This window comes from Heliconius melpomene, chromosome 13 (genome assembly GCF_056956725.1).
Source record: "Heliconius melpomene rosina isolate 202511_hmr_F chromosome 13, ASM5695672v1, whole genome shotgun sequence".
In the NCBI taxonomy this organism is placed as follows: domain Eukaryota; kingdom Metazoa; phylum Arthropoda; class Insecta; order Lepidoptera; family Nymphalidae; genus Heliconius; species Heliconius melpomene.
The window spans coordinates 3,952,662-3,970,916 of record NC_140401.1 but is presented as its reverse complement, the minus strand read 5'-3'; the positions used below and the strand labels follow the sequence as shown (position 1 = coordinate 3,970,916).

Here is an 18,255-nt window from a genome sequence, read left to right as displayed (position 1 = left end):
TTTACTATTAATAAAATTTGAAAAGTTTACTGATAAATGATCACCAAATTATATTACCTAAAATATTAGTAAATAAATCCAATATTTCTTATTATTGACTACCATAAAAATATATGGATACCTTTAAATTTCATTTTATACAGACTATCAAATATTGTAACTAAATTAATTTGATTAATATTTTATGTCACGAGTTTTAATTTGGTAATTTTTGCTAGGCTAAATGCTAACACACGCTAGATTATTTTTTAATACCAAATAATATACTGGACTTCCCAAGCATACTGAGTAAACACACAAATTGAAATTTAAAACCTTATAGACTGATTACCCTACGGTACGGTATTTTGGTTTTGTTATTAAACTGATGACATTTGAATGGTTTGACATTGACGTAACTTGTAAGGAATAAAATAATAAATCGTGCATTTGTTTTGTTATCAATTAAGATTTCTTACAGAAATTATCAAATATTTAATTAATACAATTATTTAACACAAAAATATATTTTTTAAATATGTCAATTACCTATATCCCTCGTGTAACTCAGGTGACTTACAGATACAGTTAAAAAGTTTCATACCGGACCATTACCATTTTAGTAATTTTCTCTTATTTTTTTAAGCTTGATTCTCAGCAGTTGGATAGAGAATTGGAGGAATTATTGAAACAATATATATTTCAATCAACTAAATATTTTGAGGTAAAATTCTTTACGAAATTTTAGTTTTTATGTTTTAAGTATAATGTATTAGTGGTTGAATTAATAACTATATATTGTTTCAGCCAGGAATTTTACAAAAGATCCTGCCCGAAATTGATTTACTTATTAGAACATGGCTATTCAAAAATTCTATTTATGATAAAAATGGTACTTTTGGGCAACATATGCTTTCTTTAAAATATAAGACAGAAAACTTTACATGTGCTAAGAAATATTGGTACTTTATTTACGTGATATTCTTAAAATATATAAAGGACAGAGCTTTATTCAGTTTTACATCAAATGTTAAAGTACAAAATTTGCTCACAAAAATGGAGACATTTCAATTGGTTGGTGATATGTTAAACTTTTTGAGATTTATTCAAAGCGGAAAACATCCAGCACTTATTGACTTTATATTAGGTCTAGAATTGACAGCAGATAAATTGACTAGAGAAGATTTAACAGATTTTTCTTGGACTCGAGAACTTTTATGGCATAATCTAATAGTAAGTAACTATAGGAATTATTGTTTTCTTATAATAAAATTTAAAAACCGACCTATCCATGGTGTGACAGTGAGACAATATCTGATTATAAATGTGGATAATTTTTATTTCTCTGAAACGATGTGGGGTTAAGTATCACCCAACTTTGAATCAGGCTGAACACTTTAATAGTGTTCAGAACTGACAGAACAGATTATCTTGACAATAGGTTCTTGTCTTCCATGCTATATGCAATATAAGATTTGAAGCAAAAAAAAAAAGTCAGTCAAAAAATGTCAGTTTCTGATTATTTTCATATAGTTTGTATTTACTGTAAGTTAATTATACTGAATATAATATTTTCTTAATATGTAATTAAAAACACAATTTCAGGAATTAATTGGAACAGTGCTGTCTTTAGTAAATATGTTTGGATTGAGGCAAAGAATGTCAAAAGTTTTAAAATATATGTGGTGGAGGAATCATATAGGACCATCTGTTATGACTACACCAGCATTAATGACATTGCATACAGTGTGTGCTTGTTGTTCAGAAAAGCCTGTGTTACCACATGTCATGGGATGCTCTCATATATTTTGCTATTATTGTTTAACTGTGAGTATATGATATTATATTCTTCATTTAGACTCATACACTAAAGGTTTCTAAACATGTATGTATTATAGTATTTCATGAATGTCGATCAACAGGAAGTACAACCAAAAAAAATTGACAAATTTCAGTTTGCAGTAGTTAAGGTCACAATTATTATTAATAAAGTCTCAAAAGAATAAATTTCTATAAATTTTATATCTCAATAGTTAATATATTATTTATTTTATTTATAAAAAACTTAAGTCTAGGATTTTTTTGCAGGCTAATAAAGCAGCAGATCCAGATTTTGTCTGCCCCAAGTGCTATTTTAATGGAAAAGATATAACAAAATTTGTTATGGCATAGAAAACCTTTTAAGCACTTAATTTTTAAGTGTTATTCACTTATTAATAAAAGAAAATATTTAGAAATTTATAAAAAAATAACATAGAAGGATTTGAAGACCTCTGGGCAGTTTTCAAGAGAAGCTGGTTCCAATTCCATTATGTTTACTTTAAAATGTTTCTAATTATAAGTTAAAAGAGTTAAAATATTTATTACATAGGAATTAGGTGTAATATTATCAGGGTACATTGTGATATTAAATAAAACATTTATTAAAATATGCTGTTTTATTCTAATCTAATTATATTTACATAATGATTTTTTTAAATTTATAATGATTGGTTTGTGACATTGTACTCTAAAAAAAATATATGATACCTAATACTAAACAATTTACAGTAAATATTTACTACTAAATACTATGTATCTACAGAAATGTTATATTTATTTTATTAACATTTACTACTTCCTATGGCACAAAGGGAAAACATGGTATAATTTTGAATTTCGACTATGATAGATTATACATATATGTAATTTATGATGTAGTGCATGAATGTGGGTAGTTTACAAATAGAAAGTTTTTACCATTTTTCGTATTTTTGTAGGTAGCCAAAGAAAATTAATTTCAATCGCCTTTCCACTTATTAAAAAAACCATTGGAATTAAAATACATCTTCTAAAACAAATAATTACACGGCTATCGCGTCCATTTAATTTGTACTTCATGTGGAGCAATAATAAATATTTTGTTTAAATATACAAATATACACAACATTATATGTTAATTATAAATTCAATTAAGTGACGGTTAAATAATTAGTTCACAAAAAATTACAATATGCCTCTGCAGGATAAATTAATATTTCATATATAATGGTAATTGGAACGTTGCAAATGTAAAGTGTTAATGTTGGTTATCTTTGCTATTGTGAACATTTGCGTGGAAACCGGTCTCCCAATCCGCTACGTAGTCCACAGTCCGCACCGAGCCGTCCGGTTCCACCAAGGAGTACTGACCTGGATTAATTAATAAATTGTAATACATTTATATATTGTACAGCCATTACGTCTAATGCTATCGATAGCGAAAGGCTGAGTGCTGTTTAATTAGTGTGATATTGCAAGTAATCGGTATTTAGACAGATGCCATGGCACTTAACATTCCTTTAATAAGTTAGCAATGATTTATTGAAATTATTTTCGTAGGTAAAGTATTCAAAGAGAAAAATTGCAAGCAATTTTTTGCTGTTTTGAACTACTAACAAGGGTAGTTTGACATTACAGACACGTTCAAAAAACGCATAAATATTTTTTTTGAAATTTTGTAAAATAAATATTAAAACTACACTTCGTAGTAGTTTAAAAGAGTGATAAAAACATTTGCGATTTTTCTCTTTTGATACCTAGTAGGGAACATCGATTAACTGGGAAACGATATTTAGTTAGGTGACCCGTATTTCAATAAAACGACATCGATTCAGCTCTACGCTTTCATTCCGCTTGGCTGTACCTACTGTGTAACACAGTGAAAACAAGAGTCTTCAAGAGTCTTTCTTACCAAATTGAGGAAATGTAAATTATGTAAATATAACCTTTCCTCCCAATGGGAATTGAATCATTATTGCTGAGTTTACATTTAGTCGTTGTTATACTTCGCCTCGATTTCCATAATTATTTCAATTGTGATATAGTTATTTACCTCTTACGACATCGCCGTCGCGTTCTTCTTTTTGTTGCTTGATGTCTCCGGTATGGGGATCGTTCACGTGGTATTCGTAAGCGTAACGAGGATGGGCGTCCTAAAATATGAAAAAATATTAAGAAAAGTCATAAAAATACAGTGTTTGACTTTAATAAATAAAAAACTCTTCTGCTTCAGTATTTTTTTTACTTGTAAGCAATAGAGAGTACCCTAACACCCTCAGTTATGGGTTGTGGGTTCGATCCTCAAGAAATGAAATATTTATTTAAGTTTTTAAATTTATATTTTCTTCGCTCTGGTGTCGAGGCAAAGCGCGCCGTTGAGTTCCGCCACTATTGCGCGCAATGCCTCTAGAATTCGCCGGCAAATGGGTAAGAGAGTGTCTTAACATTACGTTCCCTCTGCCTGTGCGGGAAACAACGTGAAGCTGATAGCATAATTTATTCATATATATTATATGCTGATAGCATTATATATTAATTAAATAATTATTAATTAATCATGATAAAAAGCAAATATATAACTGTAATTAACGTGTTAAAGTGTAAATAGGCTCATATTTTTCCTCTTCCTGCTAAGAAATTAGTATAACAATTTGTGGTTTGTATCATGCTACCCATCAGTTTAGTGCTAGTGAAAGTGAATGCTGTGAATTAGTTCCTGTAAACTGTATCTACTTATAATTATATTGAAATCATTTAGAATGCGCGAATTTCCACATTCTATGAGAATGTTTAACTTAAAATTTGTTCTATTTGTAAAACACAGCCTTTCAGAAATTTCGTCATTGATTTATTTTATCCATACCTATATTATAAATTCGAATTATTTATATAGAGATACTCGAGGGTTTCATCCCGAATGAACATAGGATACTTTTTTTTCTCATATTTGTCATATTATCGATATATAGAAATATATTAAAATACTTATTAATTTGACAAGCAATTTATTGCTAAGCAACGATTTGCAAAATTTGTTGTTAGAAAACGTCACCCAAAATGAGCTTGCTCTTTTGAAAACTAAAAATAATTTCATAAATATATTTAATAAATATTCGTATAGTTCAAGCGGGCGTAGCCGCGTTCGGGTCCACTAGTTTATTTATAAAGCTGTTCATATATAAGTAGGTACATTTTTTTAGCTTCATGCTGTATTACGCACTTAGTAGGGTAGGCATAGGGAACCTTGGAACTTAATGTTAAGACATTTCGTTTCCATTAAGCCACTTTCGTTGGCTGGAGGCGTTGCATGTTGAGTGGCGGAGTTCCGCCGTTCCGCCGTTGAGTTTAACGCCGGCTTGCCTCGTTACCAGAGCGAGAACTATTGAATGTTTCATATCAAATTATTTTTAATTGTTAGATATACAGGGTGGAATTGTCAGCACCACTTTAAATGAAACCACAGTTTTAACTACTCTATAGAAGCCTAATATAATTCGGAAAAAAAATAATTCCCAAAAATGAAAAAGTTATTTTTTCAAACAAAATAAATAATAAAATTATCGTTTTAAAATAAAACGCCATTTGTAAAGTATAACATAGGCACGCACACACTTACCTGTCAAATCGGAAACGTCGCACACGTATGTGTGCGTCACACGAAATACAGGTATGGATAAAAATCGTGAAATGTAAAAAAAATCCTACGTCCACACCATTGAGGTACCTTGATTATTTTTTTAATTCTGGGTTTGAAATATTTTACCCTATATGCAGTTTCAGTAAAAGAAGCGCTGCCTCTTCCACCCTGTATATTTAAGCTTAGGTAATCAAATGATTGACATAATATAAACTACATCTACAACTCTCATCAGCTTTATTTGAGGTCTTAATATATATAAGAAGTCGCTACCATTATATCATTTGATACGCATAAATTAAAATCGTGCTACCAGTTTATGACATTTCGTTACAACGTCTCTTTGAAATAAGAATTTGAACGTCGAAAATATTGCATAACGCTACACTCTATAAGACAGTGAAAGAAATTATAATTATATTTTTTTTATTTTTAATACTCTTTGCTATTTAAATTATAATATTAAATTTATATTGTTTAACAGTAAATAAGGGTTGTGGGTTCAATTCCGATTCGGGCGGAATAAACTATAATAATATTTTCATTTCGTCGCTTTGGTAAAAGACAAAGCGCGGTGTTGAGTTCCGCCAATGAAAAAGCAATGCAATGTCGTAAAAATAGCGCTGATATTATAGCCTTGACGCATTATTCGGATTTATGGTACGGTATGTACGGTGTAGACAGCAAGAACTTAAAGATTCGGAGTTATTCCGTGTACTACATTCCCCGCCTTTAGAAATAGTATAGATCTGTTAGTGGTACTTAACAGTAAATTAATTAAATGATAATATAATAAATATTAACACACACATTATTAACAATAAAGATTAACGCATACTAATATCAACTGATTTGACAGTCCCATTCGACCTCTTTACCTACTCGGAAAAATTTTTGTGAATTGTGTAGAAGATATTACTAATTATATTAAGGTTCAGGTTCGAATAAAATATTAGAGATTAAGTATTATTAAAGTAAGCATAATAATTAGGTAAATCCTAGGATAAATATGTCAGATTATTTTATCGCCGTCATTAGGGTTCCATACCTTAGGTAAAAACGAAATTCTTATTGGATCATTTTGTTATCTATCTGTTGGTCTGTTAAGATCATTTATCTCGAGATCGCGTGAAGATCAAGCTGAAATTAATATCATTTAATATGGTCAATGGTCAATTAGAGCACAGAATAAATGAAGCTTCAAAGTCAACACAATTAAAAGATACGAGTATATAGGGTACTGACCTACAGTTATGAAATTTGACACGAAGTGAGAAACTACTATACAAATAAAGACAAAAGTCATATAAAAAATCATAACAAACTTATTTTTGCAGTTGATTTCATAAAAAAGGTGTGGACCTACCCGCATTCGGAACGTGTAGGTGATATATGCCTAAGAAATACATATTCTCTGTTTTTGAAGACCCCTACCCAATGAATATCATAGAAAATATTGATTGAATGAAGAATGCAGTCTCAAAACCTTTTGTTAAAAAAATGAGCTGACTCATTTCTGATAAGGAGTATATACTTATTGTTAAAAAATATCAAATAATATACAATTTTTATTCGACAAATTTATCGATTATTATTTTCATCGAAGCAATTGTGACATTTAAATGCATTAGCATTATGTTAAATGTCATATAATTACGTAAGTGTGATATAGTTCAATAGGTAACAATCGAAATAAATTAGTGCGATACAGTATTATCTTACTTTTGAAGGTTATAAACTAATGTATTTTAAAAGGAATTGTTATATCTGTGAGTTGATTGAGATTGATTATTAGTTATATTTTTTTCGCACATAGCAGGGTAGGCAGAGGGAATTTATGAACCTAATTTTAAGATATTCCGATCCCACTAAAACACTTCCGTTCCTTACTTTTCCGTATTCTAAAGGCATTGTCTCGTTACCAGAGCGAGGAATTGAAAATATTACATTTTTCCAGTGGGAATCGAAACCACAACCATCGCGTTTACCACCCGCTTGGGCTACAGTCTCATTATTTACATTATTTGCAAATATTTTAAAATAAAACATTTAATTATTTTAAATATAGGAACAGAATCTGTAATTAATAACTGTTGAATAGTCGTATTGAATTTCTTGCATAATTTATACAACTTTTGTTGGGAACAAAGCTGAGCTGAGAGCTGAGACTATATATTATTGTGGGTGTTCTTGTTTCGTGGAATCTATAAAACATTTTCTTCACAATTCGTGGCATAATATTGCAGTAGCTTATTTGTACTTAGAATAGGAATATATATACCACTTCTAAAGACTGTATTGATTACTAAATTTATATTTACGATACATTTTTAATTGGAACCATTCAAGATTTTGATGTGTTAGAACCTGTTTGAACTTTCTGGTCACTGGTCATTTGAAATTTCGTTTTCAATTGCGAGAGATTACGCAACACGTACAGAAATACCCCGTAGGGTGTAATATGACATGGTATCGAGATTTATTAAATCAAGATCACACAAGGTGTTTCATATTTAAAACTACTTTAAAGTAGACATGATGTTGTAAACTATCTAAGCATTTCTTAATATTTTTTATATAATAAAATGTATTTATAGGTAAAATAAAATATATTTATATAATGTAATAACTTAAGAAGCCACCATCATAGTTGTTTACCATGCTGTGTTTGACGATCAGGAAAAATTTAAGTTCGAAATGTAATAAATAAGATAATATATAAATAAATAATATTTTATATATATTATAAATTAGTTTAGAAGTGTACTCACGTAGTTTTCCACAAATTCAGCGTGAATGTTCTTGGCACCATGAGCTGATGAGGAGTAACTGGAAGATGCTGAAGCTACAGCCACTGGTTCATGTGACACTTGTTGGCTTATTACTGGCGCTGAATAGTGCCTTAAGTTTGATGATTGTTGAGATTGTTGTGACACTGATCCTGAGTACTGAACAGCTGGGGCAGAGTAATGAGCTGCAACAGGCACACTATGTTGGACCACTGCTGGAGCTGCATATTGAATAGCAGGAGCAGAGTAGTGAGATATGGGAGCGGCGTATTTTGCTATAACTGGCGCTCTATATTGAACTGCTGGACCAGATATATGAGAAACGGAAGAGCTTGCGTATTGGGAGACTGATGGAAGTTTGTATGATGATGCAACATTAGCTAATGAAGCTTGATTATATTGGTTAACAAATGAATAAGAAGGGGCAGCGTATTGAGCTGATTGCGCCTTCAATGCTGGTGAAGTTGAATATCCAGCAGAAGGAGCAGCATACACTTGGGAGACAACTGGTCCTACTGATTGTGTGAAAGAGTGAAGAGAAGCTTTAGCTGCAGAACCACTGGAATAAGCAGATTGTTGTGATATTAAATTTTGGGAAACATATGTTTTTGCTGGAGCTAAAGAAAACTTAGCCTGCAATGGGGCAGCAGTTATTTTTGCTATTATTGGTGCTTGAGCATAAGTTGCTTGTGGAATAACTGTCCTAGTGGCCGCTGATAATCCTGCAGATGTAGCATAACCATGTTCTTCCTTTTGCGCTGAATATTCTGCATTTAAAGCTGCAGCAGCCTGAATAGCGATAGGAGCCTGATAAGAAATTGCTGGCTGTGCTTGATAGGCAAATTGGGGTGCCGCTGATTTGAAATATACAGACTGCGAGTATCCACTTGAACTCTTTTGCCCACTTGATGAACTTAAAGAAAGAGATTCTAATAATCCCGGCGCTGCTGTTGCTTTAACACTCGCTAAAGACAGTTGAAGTTTCGGGGCAGGGTAAGAATATCCTGAATGGCCACAATCTTGTGCATTATTTAATTTACTCAGGTGGTAGTTGAGGTCAGGATCGTGATAAGCTAGTGCATTAGAAAGGAATGCAGTAGCTATGACTAATATCTGAAACATAAACAAATAAAAAAAATAAGATATTTGTGAATAGATTAAATTATTATTGAAAAAACCCTGTATTATGTATGTATATTTGTATTTGTAAGCTTATGTAGGTATATGTCATACCTTTATTTATAAACTTTATATTTGCACTTTATATTTTTTAATTTTGCACTCATCTTATCAAATTATACCAATTTTAATAGTATTAAAAAATGTGAAGTTGACTTTAAAAACGTTCTTAGATATTTTTTTTCTATTGTTGAGATTTTATACTAGTTTATGCGTTTATTCTTAAGACACTACGATATTTGACTGTAATTATCTTTATAAATGATTAAGCATTGTAATAATTTTCAAAAAAAACTCAAAAAACTCAATAAGTAAGATTCAAATATTTCGTACATACAAAAGACTTCAACGCGCTAAATACATTAACTGTCATAAAAAGTATTTAAATATAATTTTTTTGTACACTTTTAAATGTAATAATTATCTTAATATTCATATGAACACTTACCGATTTCATGATGCGTTTTATTTTAATATTATTCGTCACTTTCGCTATCAAGCACTAAGCATTTCACGTGTAAATACAATTTGAGAACTAATTGTGTTCCGCAAAGCGTAATTTGAAATGAGAGCAAAGCGGACCCGCAAAGTCTTATATAGTATACACATATGTGTAAGAACGGGTCACACTTTTTCACATTCGCTGGCAGTGCTGTGGGCGCGGCTTAGGGTATGACTTCAAAGTATTAGTTCTAAATTGCATCTTATTTAGTATGCAAGGATATATATTTATTTGATATTATAATTTAAAACATATATATAATGTAAAAAAAATAGTAAATCGTCAATTATTATGATGTACTTTTTAATTTTTTTCGAAATGCTTAATACTTAATTATTTTTTATATTATTTTTTTTATATTTCTTTACACAAAATTACTTAAAAAATATTTTAATAAAAATATGTTTTCATATACTAACAAATAGGATGTTAGATAATTTAGAGGTAATTTAGACTATTAATAATTAATGTTTGTGATCATATTTATATAAATACCAAAGTTTAATATTATATAAGCGTACTTTCATGATTATTTCAAAAGATTTGTTACGTTTTTATAACAATATTTATTGAGCTTAAAATTCCTATTTTCTGTTAATAATAATTATTTATATATTCAAGCTCTTGAAAAGCTCTTCAAAAGCGATAAAGAGTTTTATATAATTGTAATGATATAATAAAAAGTAAAAAGATATCATCATGGTATCTTTGTAGATTCTAAATAAATTATACTATGAATTGCACTGAAAAATTGCAACTTTATTGCGACAGATCACGCAGCCATGGTTTTGACATAAAACCTTAGGCAGTAAGTAATAAGTGTTGCTATTAAATTCTAATTTGATGTTATAGTGACCTATTACTCCGTTCATATAGAGCTTACTGTCGAATTGTCATATATTTAAAAAGATAAGGTTACATATTTTTAATTTATTTGTCTCTTATTTTTAGCTTGCCAGGGTAGGCAGATGGCATCTGGGACCCTAGTATTAATAAATTTTACGCTGAATTTCTGAGACGTTGCGTATTAAGTGGCAGAACTCAACACGGCGCTTGCCTCCTTACCAGGACGAGGATATTATAATATAATAAAATTTAATATTTCATTCCCCGAGTAGGAATCGAACACACTATCTTGGCCTTTACAGTCACACGATTAAGGCCCTGCACCACCACTGTTCTTAAATATTAATAATTTTAAAAGAGATATGCATTATGTAATTTTATTTTTTTAATATAAAATAATTTATTGTAAGACACTTTTACAAACCTTTGTAGAGATATCTTCGTCATCATTTTAATATTTGAAATTATAATTTGCACTCAAATTAAACATGATATTTTCAATTGATGTTTTGCGCCACCTAACATAAAATGTAAGTACATTAATAATAATATATAATTAAAAAAAAATCAAAGGATTCTGCCACCCAACAGATAATTTATGCAAAATGTATAGAAAGTGCAGAACAGAGTACCATAACATTCTTCTGTCAGGTTCTCTGTGCTTGCCATGCGAATTTATGGATAGGAATATAATATGATTAAAGTAATATAAAAAAAAAACAATGTCTTCACACGTTACAAGTAAGGCACCATTTTAAATATTTGTGAAAGTAATTATCTCAAAATTAACTTTTCTCGGCTATGTATTTAGTTCAAATTTTTAAAATAAAGGCCGCCAACTTCACATTCGCTTATGAAATAATTACAACGGGAACAATAAAATAAACTCAATGACACTCAGTGAAGCGAATATTAAGATCAAAGCGTAAAGCGACACTTAAAAAAAAACAATATTAATATAGTTAGTGTTGAAATAATACGGGTATCGCTTACATGATATTAAGAAGGTTAAACCCTATTTAACAGTCTCTAATCCATGTGAATTAATCACTGTTATTTATAATTAAAATGCTTATTTCATAGTTTGTTGAATAAGTCTTACAGGGCGAGCTGATAAGGTAACTGATGATATCTAATATTAATTACGATTTTCTTTTTATATTGTGGGATGGGCGCGGTCAGTCGTGACTGTAAATGCGAGGTTGTGGGTTCGATTCGCACTCGAGGGAATTAAATATTTAATATTTTCATTTCATGTCTCTGGTGTTGAGGCAAAAAAAACACACAATTGCTCCAAAATTCAGCAGAAAATGGGGAATAGAGTGTCTTAACACTTAGCCCCTGCAACCTTAAAAAAATCGAATGTAGTGAGTTTCCATGCTAAGCTTTACATATAAAAGAGTGCTATTTTTTACCTTTGGAGGTAACTATATTTGATGGACGAATAGCAAAAGGAATGAGTATCAGTAGCTAGCATTGTCCCATTGTGAAAAATTGTATCTACAATTTTTCACAATGGGATTGTTTGACAATCTTATAAAATACTTGCAATATTAGGTTAAAAACTTCATAGTGTGAAAGGTAACGCGCCGCCTAATTATTACTAAATGTTTGTATTTTAATTATACACATAATTTACTCGGTCGACTGAGTGAAGTAATGTGTAAGCTTTTCTCATAATATAGAGAAAAGTAAATGTGGAATATAAAATAATAATATTTGTATGACATCCACATATAGCTTAACACTTAGGTGCTATTTTCATCCAATTAGTTTTACAAATATAAATCATCAATAATAAAGACAGAAATGTATTTTATGCAATAATTTACTATTCATTACATGTCTTGCTACAATCAGTACTGTTTTATTTTACTTGCAATATTAGACTTAAGACTTAAAAAAATTATGGGTGGGCAGAGGGAACCTAGTGTTAAAACACTCCGTTCTCCATTTTTCCAATTCTGGAGGCATTGCGTGTTGAGTGACAGAACTGAACGCCGCGCTTTGCCTTTACACCAGAGCGAAGAAATGAAAATATAATTTTAAATAAATATTTCATTGCCACGAGAGGGGATCGAACCCACAATCTTTGCGTTTACAGGCATAGACTTTTGCTCCTGCGCCAGGACTGGCCTTACGGACTTAAAAGTTAAATGAACTGATTATAATTAATTAAAGCAACTATCAAAAGAGCCGAGTGCTAATTCCTAAATTAATTTAAATTTAGTACATATATTAGTCATTTTAATAATTAGTCTGTTTTGAGTATATATAATTAAGATAATATATGAAATAGGCATAAAAGGTATTTAATTCAGGTAATTTAACTATTTATGAAATGAAATAGAAGTAATATTTGTATTTTTTATCTAAAGTGGCTCTCAACCAATAATTAGAGCTATAAATTTGTTATCAGTTAGTCCAGATTTGAATAGTTAAATATATAATGAAAATCATTACGTGTCTGTAAGCTCGCGTCGCTTACTAACCCTGTATTGCGTCACCATACATCGCACACGCGTGATATCCCGATACTATCTTAAACTGAATCTTACTTAAGTGTGTCACTCGGTTATTTAGAACACTTTAATAATTTCATTATTTTATATTTACAAATATTTTTTTATTTTTATTTTTTGAATTAAAATTAAAATAAATTTGTTTATCTTAAGCATGTCAGTAGAACCGTCACTATTACTTTAATAATATAAATGATATAAAGTAATTGCTTAATGTAATATCCAATTTTGTTAATTCGTTTCAGTTAACTATGTATTGTTTTATTTATATTGCTTCTGATTTTGTTCACGCAGAAAAGATAATAATTCAAAGCTGTGGACATGATTGCTTATTATGATATATGATTATAATTTATAAGTAATGGTTTATATAATAATAACTAGTGGGCCCGGACGCGGCTACGCCCGCGAAAATATGAGCCTAAATAATTAAAATAAGTTAAAAAATAATAATAAGTGGAGATCTGAGTAACCGAAATGAACAAACAAAAGAAGTAAAAGTAACTAAAGGAAATTCTTAATATTAGAAAAAGTACCTAAAGTTTGCCGTGCGCGCGTACTAAACATTTTTCTATATTAAATAATTATTAATTTTTGCGAACAATATTAAATAAAACCCAAATGATTAAAATTATGATATTTTAAGTGTATAACATCGGTATGGATAACCGAACTGAGATAAATTAATTATAAGCAGTAAATAATTACATAAAAAATAATAGTAATTCGAAAATATATAAAAATTTACAAAATCATCAAAGTCTGCCCGTTCTCGTGGGTCATACTATACCACTCGTAGGCTAGGTCATTTGGAATCAGTGACATCTTAATTATTTATTAGAATGTTACACAGTAAACTATAATTTCCATCTAGATGAAATGCTAAAAGTGACTATTATATTTATTTTCATAAGGATGAATATCAAATTATAGAAATCATCTAATTTTTGTTAATGTATACAAATCTATAACGGCGCGCGCCATGTACGCGTTAAGCAAACTCACTTTGGGTGACGTTTTCTTAAAACAACAAACTTTGCAAGCCGTTGCTTAGCAACGCGTAGCGACTATTGTTATTAACATGGCGGAATAAATTGCTTGTCAAATTAATTATTTTAATATTTTGGTATATATCGAAAATATTACAAATATGAGAAAAAAAAAGTATCCTATGTTCATTCCGAGACCCTCAAGTATCTCTATATGTGTATTTTATCACAATTAAATTAGCGGTTTGACCCTGATTGCGTAAAGACAGACAGACAGACAGACAGACAGACAGACAGACAGACAGAGTTACTTTCGAATTTATAATATAGGTATGGATAATATAAGAACCCACAAGAACAATATTTTAATAATGACATTTCTTTCTTTTTTTTATATTTTTAAATGTATTTTTTAATAATAATTTATATTTAAAAATGTAAAATTGATTCACTAATTTAAAAGAAGTATATTAATTTTTTACATTTCTTTCATTTTGTATAAAAAATACACGAGCTTTTATTTATTTGATTGACACTCGTGTCAAGCTCTTACTGAAATCAACAGATCGATCATATTCATATTTTATTTTTATTCCATTCTTATATCGACATGTAAAATGAAAGGTTTCATAAAAATACTATAAAATTTGAAGTTTTTTAGTGATTAATAACAACTAATATAAATTTTGCCTTTCTTAATTTTAAATTTTCTCTAAGTAATCATTAAATTTATAGTTTAACTTGAAAATAAGTGTGTAACAACTCTACTAGTACAGCACATATGCAGTAATTTAAGTTAAATTGGATATAGGTGGCACCTTACATAAGGCGCTAGCCCCTAAGCTGCAGTAAGACATGTTGCGAAACTAATCCTACATCTGAAATAGGTTCATATATTAATTGCCACGTAAATTATGCAGGTTTGAGGTAATGGAAACTTAACGATAACATGTCTATTTATTAACGAAACTGACGTAATTGGTTTGACAGTCGATAGTTTATTAGTTTATTTAAAAGTAGGTGATATCTTCAGCTTGACTCTGAGAACGTGTTTGTAAATAATACTTGTATAGTACATGTACGTATTATATCATTGAACATGTCTTTAATTTATTAAATAGAATTACGTTCGCTTCGACGGGCTTATATAAAATATTATTTTTTTTCAATTTTTTTTACGCTCTATCCTTCACACATTACTCCGCACACAGTAGAGTTCCCCATTATCCGCCGAAATTTAGAGGCATTGCGTGTTGAATTGCGGAACTCAACGCTGCTTTGCCACTACACCAGAGTGAAAAAGAATGGAAATATTAAATATTTCAGTGTCTCGAGTGGAAACCGAACCCACAACCTTTCGCGTTTACAGTAACACTTTATGATTCTGCGCCTCGACTGGCCTCACGGTTTTTGCAATTTCAATTTCAATACAAAATAATTAAAAATATATTTTTTGGAAAAAAGTGTAATTACAACGAAATGTTATCTTAATATAGATTAAGATTTTATTAAAAAGTTAACATTTTTATCTTTATATACGCAATTTCTAATTCAAAATCCTATCACTGAATGTTTTGCTATATTTTAAGGTCAACATAGTGGAAAATCAAGTTTTAAAAATAACAACATATTATGTTTATTTGTTTAGCTTTATACTGTATTTCGCACAAAGTAGGGTAGGTAAAGGAAAATTAAAGACCTAGCGCGAAGCCACTCTGTTCCCATTAAGACACCTTCGTTGTCCACTCTCCGCCGACTTCTGGAAACATTGCATGTTGAATGGTGGAACTCTTTAATTTAAAAAAACATTAATTTTTAAGACTTTTTTTTTCCCAACTTGTCTTAAATTTCCAAATTATTGTGAAAATTACAATAATGTTAAAAATATGCGTCAAAATTTTAACGAAGTAGGAATCAGTGTTCCTATATTATAAAGCTTAAAAGCTATAAGAATATGTCACAAAGAAAATTTGATAGTGTCTTTATTATCACTTATTATTATTATTTATGAACAAAAAAGTAAAATGTATAAGAAATATAGCGGATTATATAACGAGAATATTTATTGAGGCTTACTAATTGACAACAGGTAACTGCCCACGTGTGTACAAAGAACGTAATATATACTACACATTTGATTTTATTATATTATAAATACGATTGTAGATAATAGATAGCAGACAGCAGGGTCGTATTGGTCTCATGCCCTTTATTTGTCTATTTCCAAATGCTCCTTCACCTTTGAACAGCGAAATAGACCATAAATGTAAAATTATTATTGTTTTTTAGAGGTTTTTTCATTATTTTTCAGTCTCAATTAAAACTAGACTAGAAAATACTTTAAACTAAAAACAAAACACTTTCCCACTCAAGAAGGTGAATCATTTTCATTTACCCGTCTTTGTAGAATAAGCGCGGATTTTCTACCGCCTCTCAACATGCAATGTAGCGAAAATTGGGCGAAAAATGGAGTACAGAATGTCGTAACAATAGATTTCCCGCATATGACAGGGGCCATTTGCGGGAAAAAGCGTGAAGCAGATTTTTTTAATCATTTCATTCAAAACCACAGACAAAATTTATAATGTAGCGCAAAAGTATTTTTGTACAAGAATAAGACAAAAATTAGATATAGATTTTTAGCCATACTCTTTTGTACCGGCGCCACAACTGGCCTCGTAATATACTCGTAGTTAATAAATTGAATTATAATATTCATAGATCATTGTTCTCCCGTCTAATCTATGCAAAATACTTAAAACTTTATTATCAATAATAATTGGTTACTTATTACATTTTACATTACATTTTATTTTACAGTGTTTTGTGTGCTTAAATTACAATTGTCTAAATTAAAAGAAAATTAAAATATATATATATATAATTGTTATCAGTCACATGGTAGAGTATTACCAATATGTCGTTATAGTAAAATTAACTAAAATCTTTGTCTACAGTTGTGAAATGAACTATTATTGCTATGCCAAGATTTTAACTTTAAAAATGCCAGCGTATTTTTTAACCTTAAGTATGGGCAGTCAAATATGTTTAATTAATGATACACTATACGAATAGATATCCTACACCGATCGTAATCTTTAAGGTAGGAATGTGCAATGTGAAATCAATTATTCAACCCAAACACTTTTAAGAGACACACGAACAATTACTTTATGACATCGATCAAAGTCAGGAGGACGCTCTTACGTCACTGATAAGACAATCTCGCCTCCGTTGGTAGAAACGGCGCACGCGCATACTTTCACGATTATAAATAGAACTGATCTATATTTTCCACATATTATGTAATATATAAATATCTATTGAACAGAATCAAAAGCATATAAATTTGCGCAATGTTAGTATGTAATAGTAATAAATTTAAATTGGGTATAGGTATATATGTATGTATGTAGTTATTTAAAATTACGAAATATTTAACACGCGAACATATTTTATTATTTCTAATAGATTTATTTTTGGTTAAATATTTTGAGTAACTTGTTTTAGTATTTAGCTTAATAGATCAGATTTAATTACGTCCAAGCGTTTTATATAATGCTGGCTGTTGCCCGGAGCTATGTTAAACGTAGATTCACATCGCCTTTGTATATATATTTTTTTAAATGTCCGCGGTACTTCGATAGTTCCATCCTTTGAATATATACAATATAAATTTCCTTACTAACATAATTTTTTAATTTATTTAGACTTTTTTTTACAATTTTTATGAAGATAAAAAAAAATATTTCAGAAAAAAATATATAAAAAAAATAAAATGTTTATGTAATTTAGTACAACGAGTACAAAGTTGCGGTACTAATCACTATTTGAGGAAAAAAATAAAAAAATACAGTGTCCTCGTTAGACAAACTGTGACGACAACTGCGGAAAATTCAACATTTCTATATCTTGACACAATAATAATTAAAAATAACATATTAAATTAACGATATGTCAACAATTACGTACTCATAGTTTAAAAAAAAAAACTTAAATAATCAATGGAATT

The 18,255-nt window shown here is 29.7% G+C and overlaps 2 protein-coding genes across 3 annotated transcripts; one reads left to right on the top strand and one right to left on the bottom strand.

Annotated features, from left to right (window-relative positions):
* The first annotated feature begins 373 nt into the window (after window positions 1–373).
* Window positions 374–2,408, top strand: Pex2 (peroxisomal biogenesis factor 2). Its single transcript, XM_085195530.1, has 5 exons — window positions 374–550; window positions 626–703; window positions 787–1,212; window positions 1,585–1,806; window positions 2,068–2,408. The coding sequence occupies exons 1-5, from the start codon at window positions 518–520 to the stop codon at window positions 2,149–2,151; spliced, it is 843 nt and encodes a 280-aa protein (XP_085051656.1). The 5' UTR covers window positions 374–517; the 3' UTR covers window positions 2,152–2,408.
* LOC146532555 (uncharacterized) lies at window positions 2,399–9,964 on the bottom strand. Of its 2 annotated transcripts, XM_085195501.1 has the most exons (4): window positions 9,833–9,964; window positions 8,188–9,318; window positions 3,833–3,932; window positions 2,399–3,150 (listed from the first exon to the last, which is right to left on the bottom strand). In XM_085195501.1, exons 1-4 carry the CDS (start codon window positions 9,839–9,841, stop codon window positions 3,038–3,040), a joined length of 1,353 nt encoding a protein of 450 aa, XP_085051627.1. In that variant the 5' UTR covers window positions 9,842–9,964; the 3' UTR covers window positions 2,399–3,037. The 2 variants fall into 2 exon arrangements, with proteins under 2 accessions (XP_085051627.1, XP_085051628.1); XM_085195502.1 differs by lacking the exon at window positions 9,833–9,964 and having other exon boundaries at window positions 8,188–9,327.
* Window positions 9,965–18,255: the final 8,291 nt, after the last annotated feature.